The 22277-nt window shown below is 32.1% G+C and overlaps 2 protein-coding genes across 2 annotated transcripts; one reads left to right on the top strand and one right to left on the bottom strand.

The window, feature by feature from the left end:
• The first annotated feature begins 3420 nt into the window (after window positions 1-3420).
• On the top strand, window positions 3421-6029 carry Tcs1 (Threonyl-carbamoyl synthesis 1). Its single transcript, XM_072907520.1, has 2 exons — window positions 3421-3617; window positions 4819-6029. Exons 1-2 carry the CDS (start codon window positions 3564-3566, stop codon window positions 5596-5598), a joined length of 834 nt encoding a protein of 277 aa, XP_072763621.1. The 5' UTR covers window positions 3421-3563; the 3' UTR covers window positions 5599-6029.
• Window positions 6030-6405: 376 nt separating this feature from the next.
• Lili (LMBR1-like protein lilipod) lies at window positions 6406-18891 on the bottom strand. Its single transcript, XM_072907514.1, has 9 exons — window positions 18591-18891; window positions 11534-11798; window positions 10137-10240; window positions 9937-10063; window positions 9770-9838; window positions 9164-9293; window positions 8716-9079; window positions 8347-8578; window positions 6406-7677 (listed from the first exon to the last, which is right to left on the bottom strand). Exons 1-9 carry the CDS (start codon window positions 18648-18650, stop codon window positions 7418-7420), a joined length of 1611 nt encoding a protein of 536 aa, XP_072763615.1. The 5' UTR covers window positions 18651-18891; the 3' UTR covers window positions 6406-7417.
• Between the last annotated feature and the right edge of the window lie 3386 nt (window positions 18892-22277).

Here is a 22277-nt window from a genome sequence, read left to right on the forward strand (position 1 = left end):
TACTGATCGTGAATGAAGTGTATAGACCAGGTGCACCGATTGTAATTATTATAAATTTTTTAAAAGCCAAAATGAAAAATCCGGCTCTTTAACGGGGTAATAAACTTTGCAAGGAATGTAGCAAAAAAAGTTTTATAAAGTTTTATAAAGAAATATAACTTCTTCGAGGCAAAATATTACCGAATAGAATATTGTATCTGTACCTAAAGTGCAAGTGCAGCTAATTGTAAGAAATTGAGTTGGCAGCACCGCTTGCTAAGGAGAGACAATGAAAGACAATAATGTCGTCTTCGTCTCTCTTGAAATGCAATGATTTTGTACGTATACAGACATACACCAATACATTAAATAAGAATTCATTTCTCAATGTTGGTGACAGTGACGCTGGAATTTTCTGGTCGGCCCCGCCGACCCTTAACAGAAGTGTTACGCTATTCTGAAAGTCCTCATTTACATGGCGCGTATTTTGTTAAATTTGCTTAAAGCGTAACTAGTAACTCTATAAAACTACCCAATAACAGATCAGGCCTTCTGTTATACAATAGAACAAAAATATTAAATAAATTCTTGATTAGTTGTGGATATTTAGACGTATTGCTAAATACGCGTTATGGGGATTAGATACTTTGTATATAAAAATGTGTGCAGTTATATGTATGATGTAAATAAATCAGACTTTTGCTAAAATTTTTTCGTTTTTTCTCTTCTAATAATAATACATTTATTTACTCAGTTTTGCTTCTAAATAAGGTAATGACATTTATTCATTAACATTATGTATATATATATCAATTAATATTTAATAAAATATAAAAAATATATTAATATTTATATTATTTATCTTATTAATATTATTATAATATTAATAAAATTTAATAAAATTACATTTTAATCTTTATTAGGCTGTAAATAAATTTGGAGAGCTCAAATTATTTTGAGTGTTATTGTTGATCGACCAAACTGGTTAAAATAAGCTTTATTGAGTGTTTAATAGGCTTAACATTCGACGACATTTCGACCTTTGGTTTAAGTCTTTTTCAAGTCTTTCACGACATAATAATTCAAGAAGTTAAAACTCTTTCATGCTACATCACACCTCTACGTCAGCACGAAGACTCAAATTATTTTGTCATACTGCAAGCAACGTACCGAATTATGTCCCCAAGAAGATTCTTTTCGGAAACTTTATAGAATTTTGTTATAAGAATTTGTACCTTACTCGAATTTGAGCTATTTTTTTAATATCTATTAATATTGATTGCTGGATAATCTTAGGTATATTTTATTTAGATATATACTAAACATACGCATCACAAATTTACGTGAAAAATTGGATTTGGCGTATTATTAAGGGTGCGATCTCATGGATTGATATTTTGCGCGTACGCGTATCGCGTAACTAATCGTATCTTTCTATTTTTTTAGATTGTTCAACAGAAATATTAAACATCGTAATTGATTGGTTACGCGATACGCGTTACGTGCAAAATATTAATCCATGGGATCGCACCCTGACTCTAATTTAAAGTAGTCGCATCATGTACACACAGACGAGTATGATGGCGACGATGGCAAGATAGGGGTAAAGTCAAAGGAAAGGTCCCGTTAGCACACATCCCGATAGCACACAACCATACATATTGACCGATGCCTAGGGTAACCAGCACGGTTAGCCAATCAGAAGATTCTAATGTTCATTGGCCAATTAGCATTGTGCGTTATCGGATCCCGTCCAAGTCAAAGGCCGGTATTCATAATCTGTCCTTTATTCAAGCTCGTCTTAAGTAAGGTCTTAAAATTCTATTCGGTCATCTGATTGGCTAAACGTAGTCTTAAGTCGATTAAAAACATGTCTTAAGATGATCTTATATATAAGAACGGACTATAAATACCAGCCAAAAAGTAAAAAAATTCTACTCTTTGGGTAAAATTGGCGTTTCTCTATTATTTAGGACTATGGCTGGTATTTATAGTCCGGTCTTATATTTAAGGTCGTCTTAAGATCTCGTTCAACCAATAAAATGATGCTATGCGGCTACTTCATTAGTTGAACGGGATCTTAAGATCGGTATTCATAGTCAGATCTTATATTTAAGATTCTCTTAAGATCCCGTTCAACCAATAAAGTAGCCACGTAGCATCATTTTATTGGTTAAACGAGATCTTAAGGCAACCTTAAATATAAGATCGGACTATGAATACCGGCCTAAGGTCATTCATAGTTGTTTCTCAAATCTTAAGACTTTAGAATTTTTTAAGCCGGGTCTACAATAGATGTAGTAAGCCTTAAGTCGTAAGAAATGAACCAATCATATTCATTATTCTTCTCTAAAGTCAATTGTAATTGGTTAATTTCTTACAGCTTAAGGCTTACTACATCTATTGTAGACCCGGCCTAATGCGATCACTTCATTGGTTGAGCTATTCTATTTAACCAATGAAATGATCGCATTAAACCGGGTTTATAGTCCGTTCTTATATTCAAGCTCGTCTTAAGTAAAGTTTTAAAATACTATGCGGCCATCTGATTGGCTGAACGTAGTCTTAAGTCGACTAAAAACATGTTTTAAGCGTAGTCTACAATCATAGTATAACTAGTAGGGGCACTTCGAGCTTTTTCGGGGTTTGCGTCGATCCGTTCTGCGCATCCGCCATGTTTTTGGGAGGAACCAATCAGACAATTATTGTATATGTGGTAGTGTGAAATCTGTGAGAGTGCATCACAGAGGTAACAATATTATATATTTGTTAATAAAACTATAAATTATTTTTATTTCTTTTATTTTTTACATAATTTTGTAACTTTTTCTTAATTTTTTAAAATTTATAAAATTTTTATACATTCCTTTCACGGCATAAATGTAACGCAGATTCTTTGAACGATTGATACGCCACTGAATATTAGTCCAAAAACATGGCGAAATACCACGTGATCAAAGGCAAAAAGATTAAAGTGCCGACAAAGAGTGCCCCTACTAGTTATACTATGATCGGACTATGAATATCGACCTCAGTCTATTCTTATTTATATTTTCTATCATCTTATGTAAATAATTTCATATAAATATCTTATATAAACAATTATCATCAATGCTTGCATTATAATATGTAAAGTGTATAAAGATCACTACTAGATATTGAATGATGCTATACCGTTGTGTGCACGACTTAAAAAATTCAAAACAAGATCCACTGATGTGAAAGAGCACGTGGTATCGTGTTTCCAGAAACATCCATCGAAAAGAAGAGGACTCGCTGTCGTTCAATAATATGGTGCATATATTCTGCCCATATTGCGCCAATCTTCTCCGGTTTCAAGAAGACCCGACCGGCAATCGGTTTGCTTGTCGCACATGTCCTTACATTTATAAGATAAAAAACGTTAGTGTCACGCGTACTTACTTTAATGAGAAGCTTGCGCAGACGGTGGTCGTCAACAAGGAGACCGCGTGGATGGGCGTGGAAACCACGGATGAGCGTTGCCCCAAGTGTTCGCATCCACGAGCCTATTTCAGGCAACTACAAACCAGGTCTGCCGACGAGGGTATGACACTCTTCTACAGATGTTGCGATCATTCCTGTGGTCACACATGGCGAGTCAATACGTAAATCAACAGGTAACGGATATTATATAGGAATCATTTTGATTCTATCGGCATTTTAATGATAGAATATTCTAAAGATCTTAATAGAAAAAACTATTTGAAGTTTATTTTTGCTATATTTTACATAATTATTTTCCACAGATATCGAGGAATATATAATAATATATAATAAATACATTATAGAATATATGTATATTTATATTCTATATATTATGAATATATTATAAAAGCCTTTGAGAAAAATCTACAAAAATTTAGATATTTTTTGTCGTAGTATAATTTATTGTTCTTTGTTAGATATTTTTGTATATTCTATAATACGTTATAAATATACTGTAGAATATACTAAAATAGACAAAAATATATATATATATATATAAAATATAAATTTTTATATATTTATTATGTATATAGTAGTAGTAGTAGTAGTATATTATGGCAGGTGGGGACTAGTACAGTCCCTGCTGTTGTCACCTAGCTCTCTATTAGTGCCATTGTGACCCCCGTTATTTGATAGTGTCAATAATTTGAGTCCCAGCATTTTCTGCCAGGCTTTGTGGATCATTGACACCCCCACTATTTTGTGAAAACCCTTTCTGTTCCCTCTAGCATATTATGTATATAAATTTTTGTAGATTTTTTCAAGCGCTTTTCCAAATAGCATAGAATATTTATAAAATATATGCAAAATATTTATAATATTTGAATATTTTATAAATATTTATCAAAATATTTTATAAATATTTTTGTAATCTTAAATTGAGCAAATCAAAGATTTATCATAAATATTCCAGGAAATATTTGATAAATATTTATATAAAATATAAAATATTATTACAAATATTTAGTTTTGTACTTATATTATATAAAATATTTAGCCCTGTATTCTCTAAAAATTTTCTTACATAAGGCGTGCAAGGTTCTTTTTGCTCTTTCTTTCTTGTTCTAGTGTTACATAGTATTACAGAACATTTTTAGAGAATAGACCTCTCAATCTATATTTTAGTAATATATAGAATATTAGTAATATATTGAATATTTTAGTAATATATTGTTTTTATTTCTTTTAATATATATAAAATATTTATATAAAATTTCCAAAAATAAATAGAATATTTATGAATATTTATCATAAATATTGTGTGCTCTCTAGGTTGAAGCAACTAAAATGTGACTTATAAGTGTTAACAGTCTTCTCTTTTTCTTTCCGCAGAATCAAACAGCCCAAAGCATTCGCGGTATCATGAGTCCTAGGTCAATGGGTCCTACGAAGGTCAACATGAACAATGCTAAGAGCGAACTGAAGCTGCTTGGACCGCAGGAAAAGCACTGGTTCTGCGGTGGCGACCGGAGTGTCGCGATGGCGGCGGAATTGCTGCAACAGGGCAAGGTGATCGCGATTCCGACGGACACGATATACGGCCTCGCCAGTTTGGCCGTTAGCTCGCTCGCCGTTCAACGACTGTACGGGATCAAACGACGGGACGGCAGCAAGCCACTGGCGATTTGTCTGAGCAACGTCAAGGAGGTCGGCACGTGGGGTGTTTTGGACGACGTGCCGTCCGGTATGCTGGAGCAGCTACTTCCGGGACCGTACACGATCTGTCTACGACGCACGTCCGTTCTCCCGCAGACCTTTAATCCGGGCCTGGAAACTGTGGGAATTCGCGTGCCCGACAGCAAGTTCGTCCGTAGCGTCGCCCAGATCGTCGGTCCGTTGGCACTCACCAGCGCCAACATCAGTAGCCAGCCGAGCAGCCTACACCCGGACGAGTTCCGCGACTTGTGGCCCGAGCTCGACGGCATCTTCCACGAGCAGTCCAACTCTTCCAAGCAGCTCGATCGCCGTCGAGTCGGCTCCACCGTGGTGGATCTATCGAGGCCGGGCTATTATAGAATTGTGCGTCAAGGTATCGCAGCGAATATCATCGTTGGCACGTTGAACAAGTATGGATTGAAGAAAATTACAGACAATGTGTGTGCGACCGCGTGATTAATTTCTTAACTGTGTAAACTGTAGTATTATTGGGTATTATATTTAATTATAGTATAATTTTTATAGAAAATAAAATAAGAAAAAATGTATTTGTGTGGTTATTTCTAGCACAGCTTAAGAAGCTACATCTTCTTAGATGGAAAAATCATATGATTTGAAAATTCGATTGAAATTTTATGTTATTAGTTTATTAGAGCAGTCGCCTGGCAAGCAAAAGACTCGAGTTCGGTTCAGCGACTTCACACCAACATTTTTCTCGCCTACGTCTCTTTAGTGGGATAAAGAGGATTTATTAAAATTCTTAAATATAGAGAATTAATAAACATTAGTCTTGGCAAATATATCAAGTAAAGTTCGTGCCCGGTGCACCAATCAGTTTCGCAGAAAAAATTGTTTTCTGTGAAATCGACGCGCAACTATGTTATGATTTTGTTTTCCATAATGAACAAAATTGTGTGTGTATTTTAAATAATTCTTTTTATTTCATCATAAATATTTCAAAAATTCTGCAGTTGATTGTGATGTGTAGGTCTCGTCCTGAGAAAATGCTTTTTTAAGATTTTATTGTAATTTATTTTCAATCTAAGAATATTTTATACTCCTCTGCCTCACATAAGATGTCATTAAATAATTCTAAACTTTCACTTCAATTTATTTAATAATAATTTCTTAGGATTTTATTTTTAAAGTAGTCATTAAAATATATTTATTATTTAAATAGAAAATTTATTTTCCTCTATCTATCTGACTGTGTAATTATAAAATGAGGACGTTTAAAGGCAAATAAACGTTCATCGGTGAAAATTCTTCCTGTGGAAGATAGATTCTTGCTGGTATGTAAATCTCTGTTAGCACTCTGTGCATACACAACATACATGCGTATACATATCTTGGATCGAGTGTATCCTTCTTGCAATCCTTATATTCACTTAGTGAATTAATTCATTCAATTACGCATATACAAACGCAGACACGCTCGATGCTGGATCCTCTCCTGTCATGAGGGAACCAGGCAAATATACTCTTAAAAATAGTATCAGTGTAATAAATAAATATTCAGCGCTACGCATATTACGATGATCGCCCCGTTGTCCTTATCAGACTATGTCCTTAACTGGCCTCGCGTGTCTTAATTACAAATGATCACTAGGCAGAATGAGAACGTTCGCTTAATCGTTTTTAAGCGATAAACTTTTTAGGTTCTCGCGAAAGTTGCATTGGCTCTTTTGCTGTTAATCGATTTTTCGATAAATAATGTGAGGACATGCATGTGTGAAAGTGTCTGGGGATTAAAAGAAGAAAAAAGGGATTGTATCGAGACCACCAGAGAAGCAAAAATAATTCGCCGGTGATTTCAATGTAATCCCAGATATTTCTCAAAATTTAATTTCTTGAAAAGCCAATCCCAGACACTCACATATGTATTAAACACTATTTATTGTATTAAAAATTTTTAAGAATTTAAAAGAAACAAAAAGTTTCGAATCTCTCTCTCTCTCTCAAAATACAAGAATGTAGAAAATCTCGATGTAATCAAGAATCTAGCAAATATGTAAGAATCTCCAACAGCCTAAAAATTCAAGTACGTGGAAGGATTAGTATATTCTAGTATAGACTAGTACATTCAAAGTTTCCTAAATTTGAGAAGCAAATCTCTTGCGATTCGAAGCTTGAAAACTTTTTGTAAGACGCAACAGTTCAAGAATTTAAAAGCCAGGAGAACTTTCGCAAGATCCCGATACTTTCTCTCCTTCTTCTCCCTCCCTCTTCCTCTCTCTCTGTACTTATTAATTATATAATAATATAATAAATCAGTCTAATCTTCCTTTGTAGAAAACATCCCTGATGACGGTGAGTTCTTCTTCGTGTCGGTGATAACGCTCGTAGTCCTGAAGATACCTAGCAAGCTGCTCCTCAGACGAGTATAGATTTCTTTACGCACGGTCGCGGTAAACTTAGTGGCCAGGCAACCGATTGCCGCCGTGGCGAATATCAGGTTGTAGAGGAGCACAAGCTTGAAATTACCGAGCCACTCGATGCGTCCAAAGTCACCCAGTAAATCGAAGTTTGTCATTCCTGAGAAAACCAAACAAGAAATGAGGTATGTACATACATAAAGTTTTATATTATTCGATTGGCTCCTTAATTGGCGAAAAAATCTTTCTTGAATCCTTCTCACGCAATGGTTTATAACTTACTAAATACAAGACAGCATACAATATTTATAAAAATATACGAAATTTTTTATATTATAAAAAATATTTATATATAAAAATATATTTATATTTATAAAGATATATCTTTATAATAATTATGTAAATATTTTATAAATATTTATCGAAATATTTCATAAATGTTTTTGTAATCTTAAATTGAACAGATCATAAAAGATTTATCATAAATATCCCAATAAATATTTGAGAGATTTACAAAATATTATTACAAATATTTATTTTTGCGTACTTATTATAAATATTATATAAAATTATATAAAATATTTAATCTATATTTTAATACATTGAATACAATTCTATGATTTTTTTTTCTCTTAATGTATATAAAATATTTATATAATTAATATATTTATAATTTATAAAATATAATTTATATTTCAAAAAAATAAATAATAAAAATATTTATAACTATTTATCATAAATATCATGTGCTGTCTGAGTAATACGAGATGATGAGAAATTCTCTCGAGACACACATACAATGAAATCACATCGGTGGCTCTCATGTTACCTAGTATTCGCGATAATAGCGGTAATGCCGAACTCAGCACGAGCAAGAGAGCGCAGTTCGCGATGAGATGGGTGAGCGGCGTTGAACGAAGTCTAGGTTGAACTCTTCTTACGCCCGGTAAAGCGTATAGGCCAATCGCGCTGGTCACGGCCAGGTAAAGGATCACTGCCACCTCAATTGTCGCGCCAACAGGTCCGAGCTTAGACAGGGAGCTGATGCCGAGCGTAAATTGCTATTGAAATAAAAAAACAGAATTCAATTAGGCTTACAATTAGAATAAATTTGTTCTTCGAAATGAATATAATGAATAAAATAGAAATGCATTAATTACACGTGTTATCCAAAAAAAAAAAAAATCTGTGTACGAACCCTCGTGCTCAACGGTAGCGCTTTGATTCCTATCAGCAGTTCCAATGTATTTTGCACCGCCAACAGAGCCGTGGCGGTGGATAATACGAGCAGCGCCAGCATCGCCACCGGATAAAGCAACGTGCGCCGAACCCACCAGGTCCTCCGTTGTTGATCCAGCAGTTGCCGTCGATTCCGGATGTCGTCCAACCGTTGAGAGAGACCCTTCTGCAGAGCACCGTTCCTCAGACACAGCAGACCCGGACTCGCGCTAAATAGCGGTTCGTCCTCCTCCTCTTCTTGCGCCGACGAGTTGCAAATCGCCGACGATGACATCGGTACCGGCGATACATACGACTTTCCCGTCGCTTTCACATGCTGCAATCTGAACGGACATGCTGTTACACATGCTACTGTTATCACAAAAATTATAAATTTAAACGCGTAATCTATGAAAGAAAGCGCTCACCTTCTGCGAATACAATCCTCTTCTAATCTATACGCAAAGAACTCCTCGTCCAGATTCTTTAGAAACTGGGGTTTAACGAGAAACGACCCCACCACGCCGAACAGTCGTACAAATCCCACCGGAGTGCATACTAACAGAGAACATAATCAACGGATTTTAGAGAATTCTCGAAAAATATTAATATATTTCCCAGACAGCATACGGATATTTATGATAAATATTCATAAATATTTTTACTATACCTACTTATTTTTTTGAAATATTATATAAATATTTTGTACATATTTTACATACTTTAAGAGAAAAAAAAATCAAAACATGTGCTTGACATATTATCAAAATATAGATTAAATATCTGCAGTAATATTGTGTGTAAATATTTCTCTAATATTTGCTGGGATATTTATGATGAATCTTTATAATCTGTTTAGTCTAAGATTATAAAAATATTTTGATAAATATTTATGGAATGTCCAAAGAATTATAGTAAATATTTATTATATTTTATAAATATTGTTGTCTGGGTTATAAAATATCACAGAGGTAGATCTCTCCCTTCGTTATGTGGCTACAGTAGCGTCAGTTGAAAATACTCGCGATACTTACACAATAACATCACTACACCGACGAACGAGACACAGGAGTACAGGAAAGGTAAATAGTAACTCCATAAATCTATAAAGAGATCGGATTTTATTAAATCGAATGCATTCTTAAATTGAATGTTATTTTTCCTTCGCATCTTCGATAGTTAGATTTACGTAGATACTTACTGAGCAACGTGTGTAAACTCGAGTTTTGATAATCCAACAGGGACGATAGGACGTAAGTCATTCCTAGTACAAGAGTGCCCAGAAGACAGAGAACTGTCACTGTCTCGTATACTCTCGCCATCACGCCCTACGAGATTAGAAATATTTATAAAAGAAAAACATAGACTTGTTATTACAAGTGTTTTAAGATTCTGTCCTACCTTCTTATGACCTTCGAAACCCTCCGACTCCGTAAAGAGGTAGGCGAAGGGCAGAAACACGAAGAGCGATAGGTTTGAGAACAAAAACACGTGGTTCCATAGACCTGCCGATGATGAATGTGTCTTGTTACACAAAACCAGGTTTACACAGAGATACAAACAAATATTAAGTAGAATAATTTATTGCTCTATATACAGGGTGTCCCATTTTAATTCCTCCAGTCGTATATCTCGAAAACCAAGCCTGGGAGAGAAAAATGTTTCAGGCAAAAGTTGTATGGTTTCGAGGGAGCCATAAGATGGTACCATTGGTCTGACCTTGAAGAGTCATTTGAAGAGTCACGTGAAGGTCACCTCAATTTTTTTAAATGGCACCTCCCTCCTATTTTTTGTTACATATTCTTGTAGCTGACTTCGAGAGCTTTCCAAAACACTATGATAAAATGTTTTTTCATGAAACACTTTTCGAGTTATAAGGCTTCAAAGTTGTCACATAGTTATCTTTGAGAAAAAATCTGAATTTGCAACTAGCAGTTACACATTTTTACTTTAATATAATTATGTGTTTTAATTATGCCAATTGATTTGTCTCGTTATTCTGTGCATAAAAGTATTAGGGTAAGATAATCGAAAAATGAATATTTTACGAGATATCTTGTATTTTATGTCAAAATACTGCAACTTTGAAGCCTTATAACTCGAAAAGTGTTTAATAAAAAAACATTTTATTAGAGTGTTTTGGAAAGCTCTCAAGATAAGCTACAAGAATATGCAAAAATATATAGGGTGTTCCATTTAAGAAATTCAAAATGACCTTCACGTGACCTTCATGTGATTCTTCAAGGTCAAACTGATGGCACCATCTTATGTCCCCCTAGAAACCATACAACTTTTGTCTGAAACATTTTTTCGAATTTTCCATATTTTTCGAGATATTTCACTGGAGGAATTAAAATGGGACACCTTGTATATACATATATAATAAATTATACTTGTAGTATATAACTTTATAATTTATTATTTATATATAATAACAATAAATTATAAATTATTATATTATTATATATAATAATAATAAATAATTATTATACATAATAAATAATAAATTATTATTTTATTTATTATTTAGAGTAATTTATTACTCTATTTCTTTCTCTATATAATAAAGATATTATTTCTATATTCTCTATATGATAATTTATTACTCTACATAATAAATTGTATTTATAATTTTATTATTTATTATTTATATTTATATATAATAATAATAAATAATTATTTTCCACATAATAAATTATTATTTGTTATTTAGAATAATTTATTACTCTACTTCTTTCTCTAATAAAGTCTTGTAAATCTTTTTCTGCATTTTTAGTTCTAATCGTGCTAGTTCTCACCTTGAATAAGGGAGCTGTTAAGCCACTTGACGTAGTAGCTGTTCGGGTAGAGAATGAGCACCTCGTTGCTGGCGATAGACACCGGAAGTAGGAGGGTCGCGCCGACGGAGACCGCCAGGGCGACCGTGCACAGCCAGAGGCTGATCCTATACACGGTGGCTTCATCTTCGTCCACCGATAAATAATCGTCCCGATCCCGGCGTCTGAATCGCGCGATCAGCGCGTAACTCGAGATGTACAACAGGAGGAAAAGAAGCAGAAATATCTGCAAAGGACACATTATTACAATCATGTTAACAATATGTTAATAATACGCGCGCGCGCGCGCGCGCGCGTGTGTGTGTGTGTGTGTGCATGTAATATGTTATGTGCAATATTAAAATCCCATAAAATACTGAAATATACATATGTTAATTAATATTACATATATATATTTGTATATCCGCATATTCAAAATTTTAATACTATATATATTAAATATAAAATATATAAAATATATAAAATATATATATTATATATATTTTAAACATCTTTTTAAATATATATATATATGTTTATATATTTACATTATTGATAACTAAAAATTATTTTATTAATTTATTGATATTAATTTTTTCATTTATTTAAATATTTTAAATATATGATATAGAATTATATGATATATTAAATAAATTATTTAAATATATATATATATATATTATTCAATATCAAGATGGATCTTATTATAAATTGCACATATGCTCCGTCTTTGGTAGCCAAATGCAAAGATTTTAATTATTTTAAGTCATAGAAAAATAAATTAAAACGGAAAAACATTATCTAGATATCCTTGATTCGCTATTGATACTTGGCGCTTGATAAAATTCCGTTACAATGACGTTACGTAAATAATACTGAATACCATTAACACCGATTAGAGGAATGCTTACAACGTAGAAAAAAATATAAAAGTGCATCGGTAAACGAAACCTTATGCACAAGTACGCGAATTAAATTTGTCCCTCTGTCGTTTTTTCTTCTATTGTATTTCTCTTTAAATATCATTCCAGGAAATCCGATTAATCATCATAATTACTAATAATATTAATAAGTGGGAAAAAAAAAATATTGATTCCTCAATTTTTGTTTTCCTCAAGGGAAATACTTCTGATTTCACTTAATATTTTAATTTTTATTGGTTCACCTTTTTTTGCGAGATATTGGAAACTTTAATTTTTGATTTTTTACATTTTTGCATCAAACAATGTAATGTGACTTCGTATATTAATATATAATAATACATTTTATAAAATTGTGTGTGTGTGTGTGTGTGTGTGTATGCGTGTTCATAACAGTTATTCATTTTATAGTCATAAATATTCTTTATTGCTGCATATTATAGTTTATATTTTATTTAGTTCACCTTTTTTATGATGAAATATTGAAAACTTTGACTTTTCAATCTTTTTACATTTTTCCAAAAAGTATTTTCTTTTACTGTTCTGGATTTAATATATCTATGCCTATATTTTTGCATCAAATAATGTAATGTACATATATGACTTTGTATATTAATATAATATATTTTACATAATTAATATATATGTATATTCATAATAGTTTTTCATTTCATAGTTATAAATATTTTTATATAATCATACATATTTTTTTATTGTAGTTTATTGCAATATATTTTATAATTTATTAAATATTTATGACTGTAAAATATATTTATAATTATAAAAAAAATTATATATAATAAAAGTTGTGTATAATAAAAAATTTTTATGAATATCATAATTTTTTATTATATTTATAAACATTTTTTTTATATTTATAAACATTTTATAGGATATAAAGATTTTCTATTAATATACTATATTAATATATACAGGGTGTCCCATTTTAATTTCTCCAGTCATATATCTTGAAAACCAAGCCTAGGAGAGAAAAATGTTTCAGGCAAAAGTTGTATGGTTTCGAGGGGGCCATAAGATGGTACCATTGCTCTGACCTTGAAGAGTCATTTGAAGGTCACGTGCAGGTCACCTCAATTTTTTTAAATGACGCCTCCTATTTTTTGTTACATATTCTTGTAGCTGACTTCAAGAGCTTTCCAAAACACTATGATAAAATGTTTTTCCATTAAACACTTTTCGAGTTATAAGGCTTCAAAGTTGCAATATTTTGACATAAAATACAAGATATCTCGTAAAATATTTATTTGTCGATTATCTTACCCTAATACTTTTATGCGCAGAATAATGAGACGAATCAATTGATGTAAAAAGAAACACATAGTTATCTTTAAGAAAAAATCTGAATTTGCAACTAGCAGTTACACATTTTTACTTTAATATAATTATGTGTTTTAACTATGCTAATTGATTTGTCTCGTTATTCTGTGCATAAAAGTATTAGGGTAAGATAATCGAAAAATGAATATTTTACGAGATATCTTGTATTTTATGTCAAAATATTGCAACTTTGAAGTCTTATAACTCGAAAAGTGTTTAATGAAAAAAACATTTTATCATAGTGTTTTGGAAAGCTCTCAAGATAAACTACAAGAACATGCAAAAATATATAGGGTGTTTCATTTAAGAAATTCAAAATGACCTTCACGTGACCTTCATGCGACTCTTCAAGGTCAAACTGATGGCACCATCTTATGTCCCCCTAGAAACCATACAACTTTTGTCTGAAACATTTTTTCGAATTTTCCATATTTTTCGAGATATTTCACTGGAGGAATTAAAATGGGACACCCTGTATATATTATAGTTTATATATGTATATATTAATTCGTTGTATGACTGATGCAATAAAGAATGTACGAAGTTTTTCCACGAGGTCATACTTGGGTACGAATGATAAATGAGACGATAAACGACTCGCAACTCCCACGCAACTGAATTGTTTCGATCTATCAACTTGGTGTTGCGCGTTTAATTTATTTTAATCTGCTTATATCCTGATCGATAGCCTCACTACCTTGGTTTATTTATTCATCCACTAATTCGTTTGTATGTACATATACATATATTCGTTTAGCTTACTTCCGCGCGCGCATATACATTGTTTATCAACGCTATATTAATACGAGATATACATTGTAATTGACGTATTAATTCGCCCGGGGACGGATGTGTAATAACGGAGCGCGTATAATTAAGAAGAAATAGAACACTAATGCGTGACATTTTCGGTGTCGTGGTTGGCAAAAGCTTCTCACCGAGAGCTGAGAATAGGACGGATGAAAGCGGGACAAAGTCGAGCTTTCGCGAGAACAATGCACCTACAAACAAACTCCGCCCGTATAATATTTATATTTATTTTATGACAAAAACAATGCACACACACACACACACACACACATATATATATGTATATATATGTATGTATATATAGAATGTTCAAAAATTCGCGAATGGAAATACTATAGCAGGAAAGAATTTTGAAATTTGTGATTTTTATTCCTAAATAGTTGTTTTTGTTGATATATATGATATATGTTAGAGAGAAAGAAAGAGATTAGATAAATTATATTATTTATTAATAATATAATTTAATAAAATACATTTAGATATAATATCGATTGGATATAATATTATATAGATTAAGTAAATATAATAATATTATAATAATTGAAATCTGCTTAATCACAGAATACATTTACACTTTGATTAATCTCATTGTCAAAACTACTACTGCTTGGAGTAACAAAAATTGCAATTATTTTTATTATATTAATTTTTCAAGAACTTGCCTGTTGTGGTATTTTGATTCGTAAATTTCGGGACACCCTGTGTTTAATATATAACATTAATTTTTTTTGTTATACTTAAATTTTATGATAAATTGAAAATTTAAAAAGGCATAATATACAAAAATTTATTCCTCAATCTGTAAAAATTTAATTTTAAAATAGTATAATATTATAAAAAGCAGACATTTTCTCGAAATAATATAGATTATTTTTATAGAAACTAATCGATTAGCTTTTTATCATCAGAAAGAGTTATTTCTCATTCACAGACAAAGAAGCAAATAAAAATAATAATAATACTTACAGTTTTCTTTTTTTTTTTACTCACAAAATAAGGACATTGAGCTCCATCCAAGTGGCAAGAAGAGATAAAAAAGAAGATGCATGTACAGTTGATTACCGTTATCACTCGTGTCATTTTTGATCATTGACCCCGATCGCAGAGTCTACCGAGCGTCACGTTTCGCGATTCCGAGAATTTTTTCTATCTCTATTCGCACTTCTCGTATCATTACCGATCAAACGGGATTTTCTTACGCGTGCGTTTTCTTCTTCTTTCTCTTTACTTTTACCGCTCGTGTTCTTCTAAGTCACTCTACCGGTGACTGCCATCCGCGTTTCTGATTAGTCCCTAGCTTTTGCATATTTTATTTTATTTTATTCAAATATTCATATATTATATTAAGTTTTATCACGATTTTCGTTTTAGTAATAATAATAAATAATATAATAAATTCTATAACAAAATATATAATAAATATAATATAATATATAATATCATAATAATTTAATTATAATAATATGATATAATATAAATTCTTCCAATTCGTCCTGTTCTTTTTTTTTGCTTCAAAGACATGATGATTGCACTTTTTAAACTTAATTAAAAATAAAGCAATTAAATCACAATGCTCTTTACTTTTATTTCGACTACAATTGCACATCTAATCATAATTATAATTGCAGTACCCCATTATAAAAAGAGAGCTAGCAAAATCGCAACAATTAAATCCCCCTTTTCCGGTAGTGATCGTCCATTTAAATCGAAAGCGGAAGCTTTCTAAAGGCGTGGTTTCCGATAATTTTAGAGTCACTCAATCATCCGTATAAAATACTTATCTAAATTTATATATAATTATCTATTTAATACAATAGAAATATTTTTAAAATTTTACAATCATTCTGCAAGTTGACAGGATGTCTACTCAAATTTTACAAAAAAACTTTCTTGAAAATTCTTTAATTTTCCAAGCTGTTTTATTCAAAATTCTAGATGAGGAGAATATTTATTACAAATTTTTAAATTATATTATTAACTTTCATTTTTCACTTACATTAACATTTTCATTTTCTTATCACTAAAAATTCTAATAAAAAATATCTACTGTATTTATTCAATATTTTGTTCAAACATCGCATGTACAAATAAATAAAAAAAAAATAAAAGCAAAATTGTCAAAGGGAGAATTTTTTAACTTTTCTGAGTCCCGAAAAATTTTAGAGAATCCCCCAATTTTTCCAAATACAAAAAGAAATTTCTAAGAGTTCCAGGTTTTCTAGGTTTTTTCAAGGAGTCCTGTTTGATCAACTTAAAACTTGATCAAAATAATCCTCAGACTTTTTTTTTCCTTCTCTTTTAAGTCGCATATTTTCTACTTCTCGTCCGGTTCTTCGTCGCGAGAAATTCGCAAAACGAAGATGTCGAAGACGACGATAAAAATGAACACGCTTCCTACACGTGTTTCGAGAGCCACGACTGCGTCCGCGAAACGCATGTGCATTCACTTGGGTGAATGCACTTGCGCGAGGCGTCGTACGTGATGTTTGAAATTTCTCCGGAGCGTTTCCGAGTTTTCTTACGACAAAAACGCAAACAAATTCTAACGAAATTAAAGCCGTGTATTTGGTTCGAAAATTCGCGGAGTCATTCATGGATTGTCATTTTCATGAAGAGAGATTATTTTTCCACCGTAAATTTGCAATTTTCAAATTTTTCTAAAAGAATCTTCAAAATTAAAGGATGTCTACTCGAATCATGTTAAAAAATTCCCTGAAAAGTCCCTGATATTCCAGGAATTTTTATTCAAAATTTCACGTAAAGAAAATATTTTAAGACAACCTACTATATAAAATAAGTTTCTTTATTGTATGTGTTTTATTTATACGAAGGAAAAACACAGAGATTCTTAAGTTTCGAGTGTTAGGTTTGCAAATAAAGTAAGATTAATACTTTTCACTTGAATAACATTTTCATTTTTTATCACTAAAAATTACAATAAAGACTGTAATATGTACATATTCAATATTTGTTAAGAAATATAATATAAACAGATATAATATATATTGATATTTCGGACTAATAATAATTCGCTTGGCTGGCAAACTGTTTACAGTATAGGAACTCTTCGATAATGCATAATTATAAAAGAAAGAATTTTATTAAAAATTCGTCGAGTCTCATTAAAATTCCACGAGAATTCTCTAATTAAAAAAAATCTCTAACAATTATAGGTTTTCCAGAGAACAGACATCCTAAGTTAGAAAATTTAAATAAATTTAAATTGTAAATAAATAACAATTTTATAATAATAAATTTAAATTAATTTCGAGTATTTACAAAACGTACCTCGCAGAAATAGAGAGACAAAGGGAAAAGAGAGGAACTTTAGGTTTCAAAATACTGCATCAAACTTCGTTTTTAAAATAAGATCAAGATTTTAATTTCACACACACACATCAAAGCGTAAAATGCAACGTAGATTCTCCGATCGAAAACGAGAAGAATGTTGACATAAATAAACAAACGTGACAGCCTCGTTTGTCGAGAGCCACATCGACACTAACAGCAAATTTGCTGAACAAATGTTAAACAAGCTCATCGCTCATCGTCAGCGCGATAAGGCTTATTTTCACAATTGGACAATTATAGCAGTGAGCTCGATAGTGTTGAAAATTCTCTCCTTTCCTCAGCCACGTTTTTCTAATGTTCACCCTTGAGTGCGAGGGCGGATATCAAACTTACACCCAACGAATTGTATATATGTAATTTCGGTAATTCGTTGTTAAAAAAAGAGAAAATAAAGGGACGATAATCTAAAATTTTCTTTGCGGAAAGATTGGTCAAAGAAGACCTAGGTTATCAATCACATGATGCACACGCTGTGTTCCAAGAATTTCGTTGAGGAGTGTACATACGAAGGACATTCGCGATTTTTATCTGAAGATTTTCTGCGACCACAGAAGGTTTATATTCTTCTTTTACGAGCACAGAAAAACGTAACTCACTATATTCATTGTCAGTATACTCACTATATTCTCCCGCACGGTGTTATGAAACAATTGTTCCCTGAGGTCAGCATCATCTTCCATCTTCACCTGTTTATCAGCGGATAGTCTCGGTCGGCAGCCAACGGCAGCGACAACATTTTACCGTCTCGCACGGTATCGCGGCAACATACCCCGGGGAAACGTCAACGCCGTCAGGGTGTATCACGCTTGCTCGTTCGTGACGTGTCGCTACGTGACGTTGGTGTTTACGAATACGCGATAGACATGACTTCCTATCGCCAACCGACCAACTGTCACCGCGGCCGCTAACGTACTGATTAAATTTCGCCCAACGAATTCCGGATATAATTTACAAGTGGAGTTTTCATCATCTCGCACCAGTGGGCACTAGCGACACTGCGAGAATAAAGCTCACCCTCTCTGTCGTAAAAAAAATCTATGACGAGAATTTATTTGCTAGACAAAATTAGCTTAGTTTACACCGAGCATTTGATACGCGTACTAAGTACTATACTAGCCAATTATGGCCAGTCTTCTAAAGAATGGAATGCCTATGATTGGCCAGTAATATTTAGTACGCGTATCAAAGTATGTCGGTGTAAACAAGGCCATTGTTACATTGGTGTATGTCAATTGGACACAATACTTATTGGCCAATTTAAAATAAAACTCTTTGATTGGTCAATCGTGCTGATTACCCTAGGCATCGGTTGATATGAGAGTGGTAGTGTTCAATTGTACTGTGTCCAAATAAGCTCCTTCTAATTGTTACTAACTAGGATTATGAAATTAGCTCAAAAGATAGCCAATCATAATTAATTTTTCTAACTTTTAACAATTGCAATTAATTGTTGATTATTGTTAACCTGATTTTAACATTTGTTGATGTTAAAATCACACTTTGGCAGAAAAGCAGGTAAATGTGAAGATGAACGGTCCTCCTCACAGATTTTATTGAAAATTTTTTTGGTAATAGATTTTGGCTCAAAACGAACAAATCTGGTAGAAAAATAGCTTTTCTGCCAAAGTGTGAATCAGCCTTAAAAAAATTTGGAATTTTACCGCACATAATTTTTTTCATTTTTCGGATAAACTATGGATCTCCAAACATTGTAAAGAATTTATTCACCTAACGATTCTGCATCGAATAAACTCGTTTAATTCGATTGGACGAAAAATAAAAATGTTTAGCTAACTTTACATCGAAATTTTAATTATTTAATTAAAAAAAACGATGAATCTCCAAACGTTTTAATTAGACTTCCAATCATCTCTGAACAATTTCCAAACGAGTAGTTAATTTTAATTATAAAAAAATCAAAGTGGTTTGGCTAACTTTATGGAGCTGCACTGTGAAGACTCCTATCGGCCGGCTGCGAACTACGGATTCGTTTTGTCGTATTACAGCTAAAATTGAGAAAAAATCGCAATAAAATTATGATATTTTTAATCAGCAACATTGTCTGCAGGTTCCTAAAGAGCGATTTTTTTGGAAAAAAAGGTCGAAATAAAATTTCCAAAAATGTGCTGCTGACCGCGGATCAGATATAAGCTGCTCCTTGAATTCGAATTCAATTTATTATAAATTTTTAAGAGTCAAATTGCAAAATCCGGCTATTTAGGAATCCGGCTATTTAGGAATCCTCCAATTTTTATAAAGAATATATTAAAAAAAAATTCATAAAGAAATATAACTTTTTCGAGGCTAAATACGAAAAATTTAAATACGGCTAGCTGTACCTAAAATACAGCTAACGAATCGAGGTTGGTAGCTCCGTTTGCTAAGGAGAGACAATAGGCGCGTTCCGATATTCGCTGCTAGTATTGAAAATCTATAGTGTACGTGACGTAAATTATAGATTTTCAGTACTGGCAGTGTATCGGAACGCAACCAATGAAAGACAATAACGTCGTCTTTGTCTCTCTTGAAATTTAATGATGTACGTATACAGATATACACCAATACATTGAATAAGAATTCATATCTCAATGTTGGTGACAGTGACGCTGCAATTTTCTCGTCGGTCCGGTAGACAGCTCCGTAAAGTTAGCCGAACCACTTTGATTTTTTTTAATTAAAATTAACTAATCGTTTGGTCATCGTTTGTTCATGATTGGTCATCCAATTAAAACGTTTGGTCATTTATCGTTTTTTTTTAATTAAATAATTAAAATTTCGAACTAAAGTTAGCCGAACATTTTTATTTTTCGTCCAATCGAGTTAAACAAGAGCTTATTCGATGCAGAATCGTTAGGTCATCATGAATAAATTCTTTACAACGTTTGGTCATCCATAGTTTATTCGAAAAATGAAAAAAATCATGTGCGATAAAATCACAGACATCTATAGATGTCTGTGGGTAAAATGACGACGGGCGACGTATAGTGACATGGACGTGCGCTGCGGTCACGCGCGCATGCGTTTTAGTAACTTACACAAAATTTTAAATAAATCCTTTATAATTTTAATAAATACTTTTTATGTTGCTATGCAAGTTGCAAACCCATGTGGAATCGTATATGCATTGCAAAGTACATGCTTAGATGGAAATGCATAGGAGGACGGGGCGAGCCCCGTCCCCATAAAAAAATATAACAAAACTTGAGAGCGTAGAAACTACCAAGGCTGACAGTACTGTGTGGAAGTTTCAATGCTATTTTCCTAAGCAAATGCTTTTGACTGAAGCGCTGTTAGGCAAATGGCTCAATGAATCGTGCATCGATGCATTCAGTATTTATTTTGTAAGATTATGAATAAAAAATTATAAATATAGTATAAGAGTTCGGACATAGGTTGAATTAAAATTTTACATTGAAACTTCCCATCGTCATTTTACCGCACATGATTTTTTTCATTTTTCGGATAAACTATGGATGACCAAACGTTGTAAAGAATTTATTCGTGATGACCTAATGATTCTGCATCGAATAAGCTCTTGTTTAACTCGATTGGACGAAAAATAAAAATGTTCGGCTAACTTTAGTTCGAAATTTTAATTATTTAATTAAAAAAAAACGATAAATGACCAAACGTTTTAATTGGATGATCAATCATGAACAAACGATGACCAAACGATTAGTTAATTTTAATTATAAAAAAATCAAAGTGGTTCGGCTAACTTTATGAAGCTCCGGTAGACCCTTAATTTTCAATCGCACACAATTTTTAATAACGTACATATTGCGCATGCGCAACTAAAATCTATTACTGCGCATGCGTAGTATAGGATCGTTTACAAAGGTGTTGTAAGTCGTAAGAAATTAACCAATGATATTCGATATTTTTCTCTAAGGTCAACTGTGATTGGTTAATTTCTTGCGGCCTACGGCTTACAATACCAATTGTAGACGGCTTTTATGTGCACTGTTGAAAATTATTTTGTTATAATTAATAAATAATGCACCAACAATTAACGCTAAAGGCATAATTGGGACTAATTCGACTTGATTTAGAATAATTTGAAAAAAATTAAAAATTTTTGTTAAAGGTAGAGTATAACTTCGCACTGATATTTTGTTAATAACAATCAAATTAATAATTAACAAACGTTAAAATCAGTTGCAATCGTTAAAAATTTGAAAAATTAACTAATTAAAATTAATTGGAGAATTTTTTTTTTAAATATTTACGAAATATAAGATTTAAAATAATGTATGCCTTCTGAGACGAGATCTGGGATCAGAAATGAAAAAAAAAAAAAAACGATA

This window comes from Anoplolepis gracilipes, chromosome 15 (assembly GCF_047496725.1).
Source record: "Anoplolepis gracilipes chromosome 15, ASM4749672v1, whole genome shotgun sequence".
Lineage (NCBI taxonomy): Eukaryota > Metazoa > Arthropoda > Insecta > Hymenoptera > Formicidae > Anoplolepis > Anoplolepis gracilipes.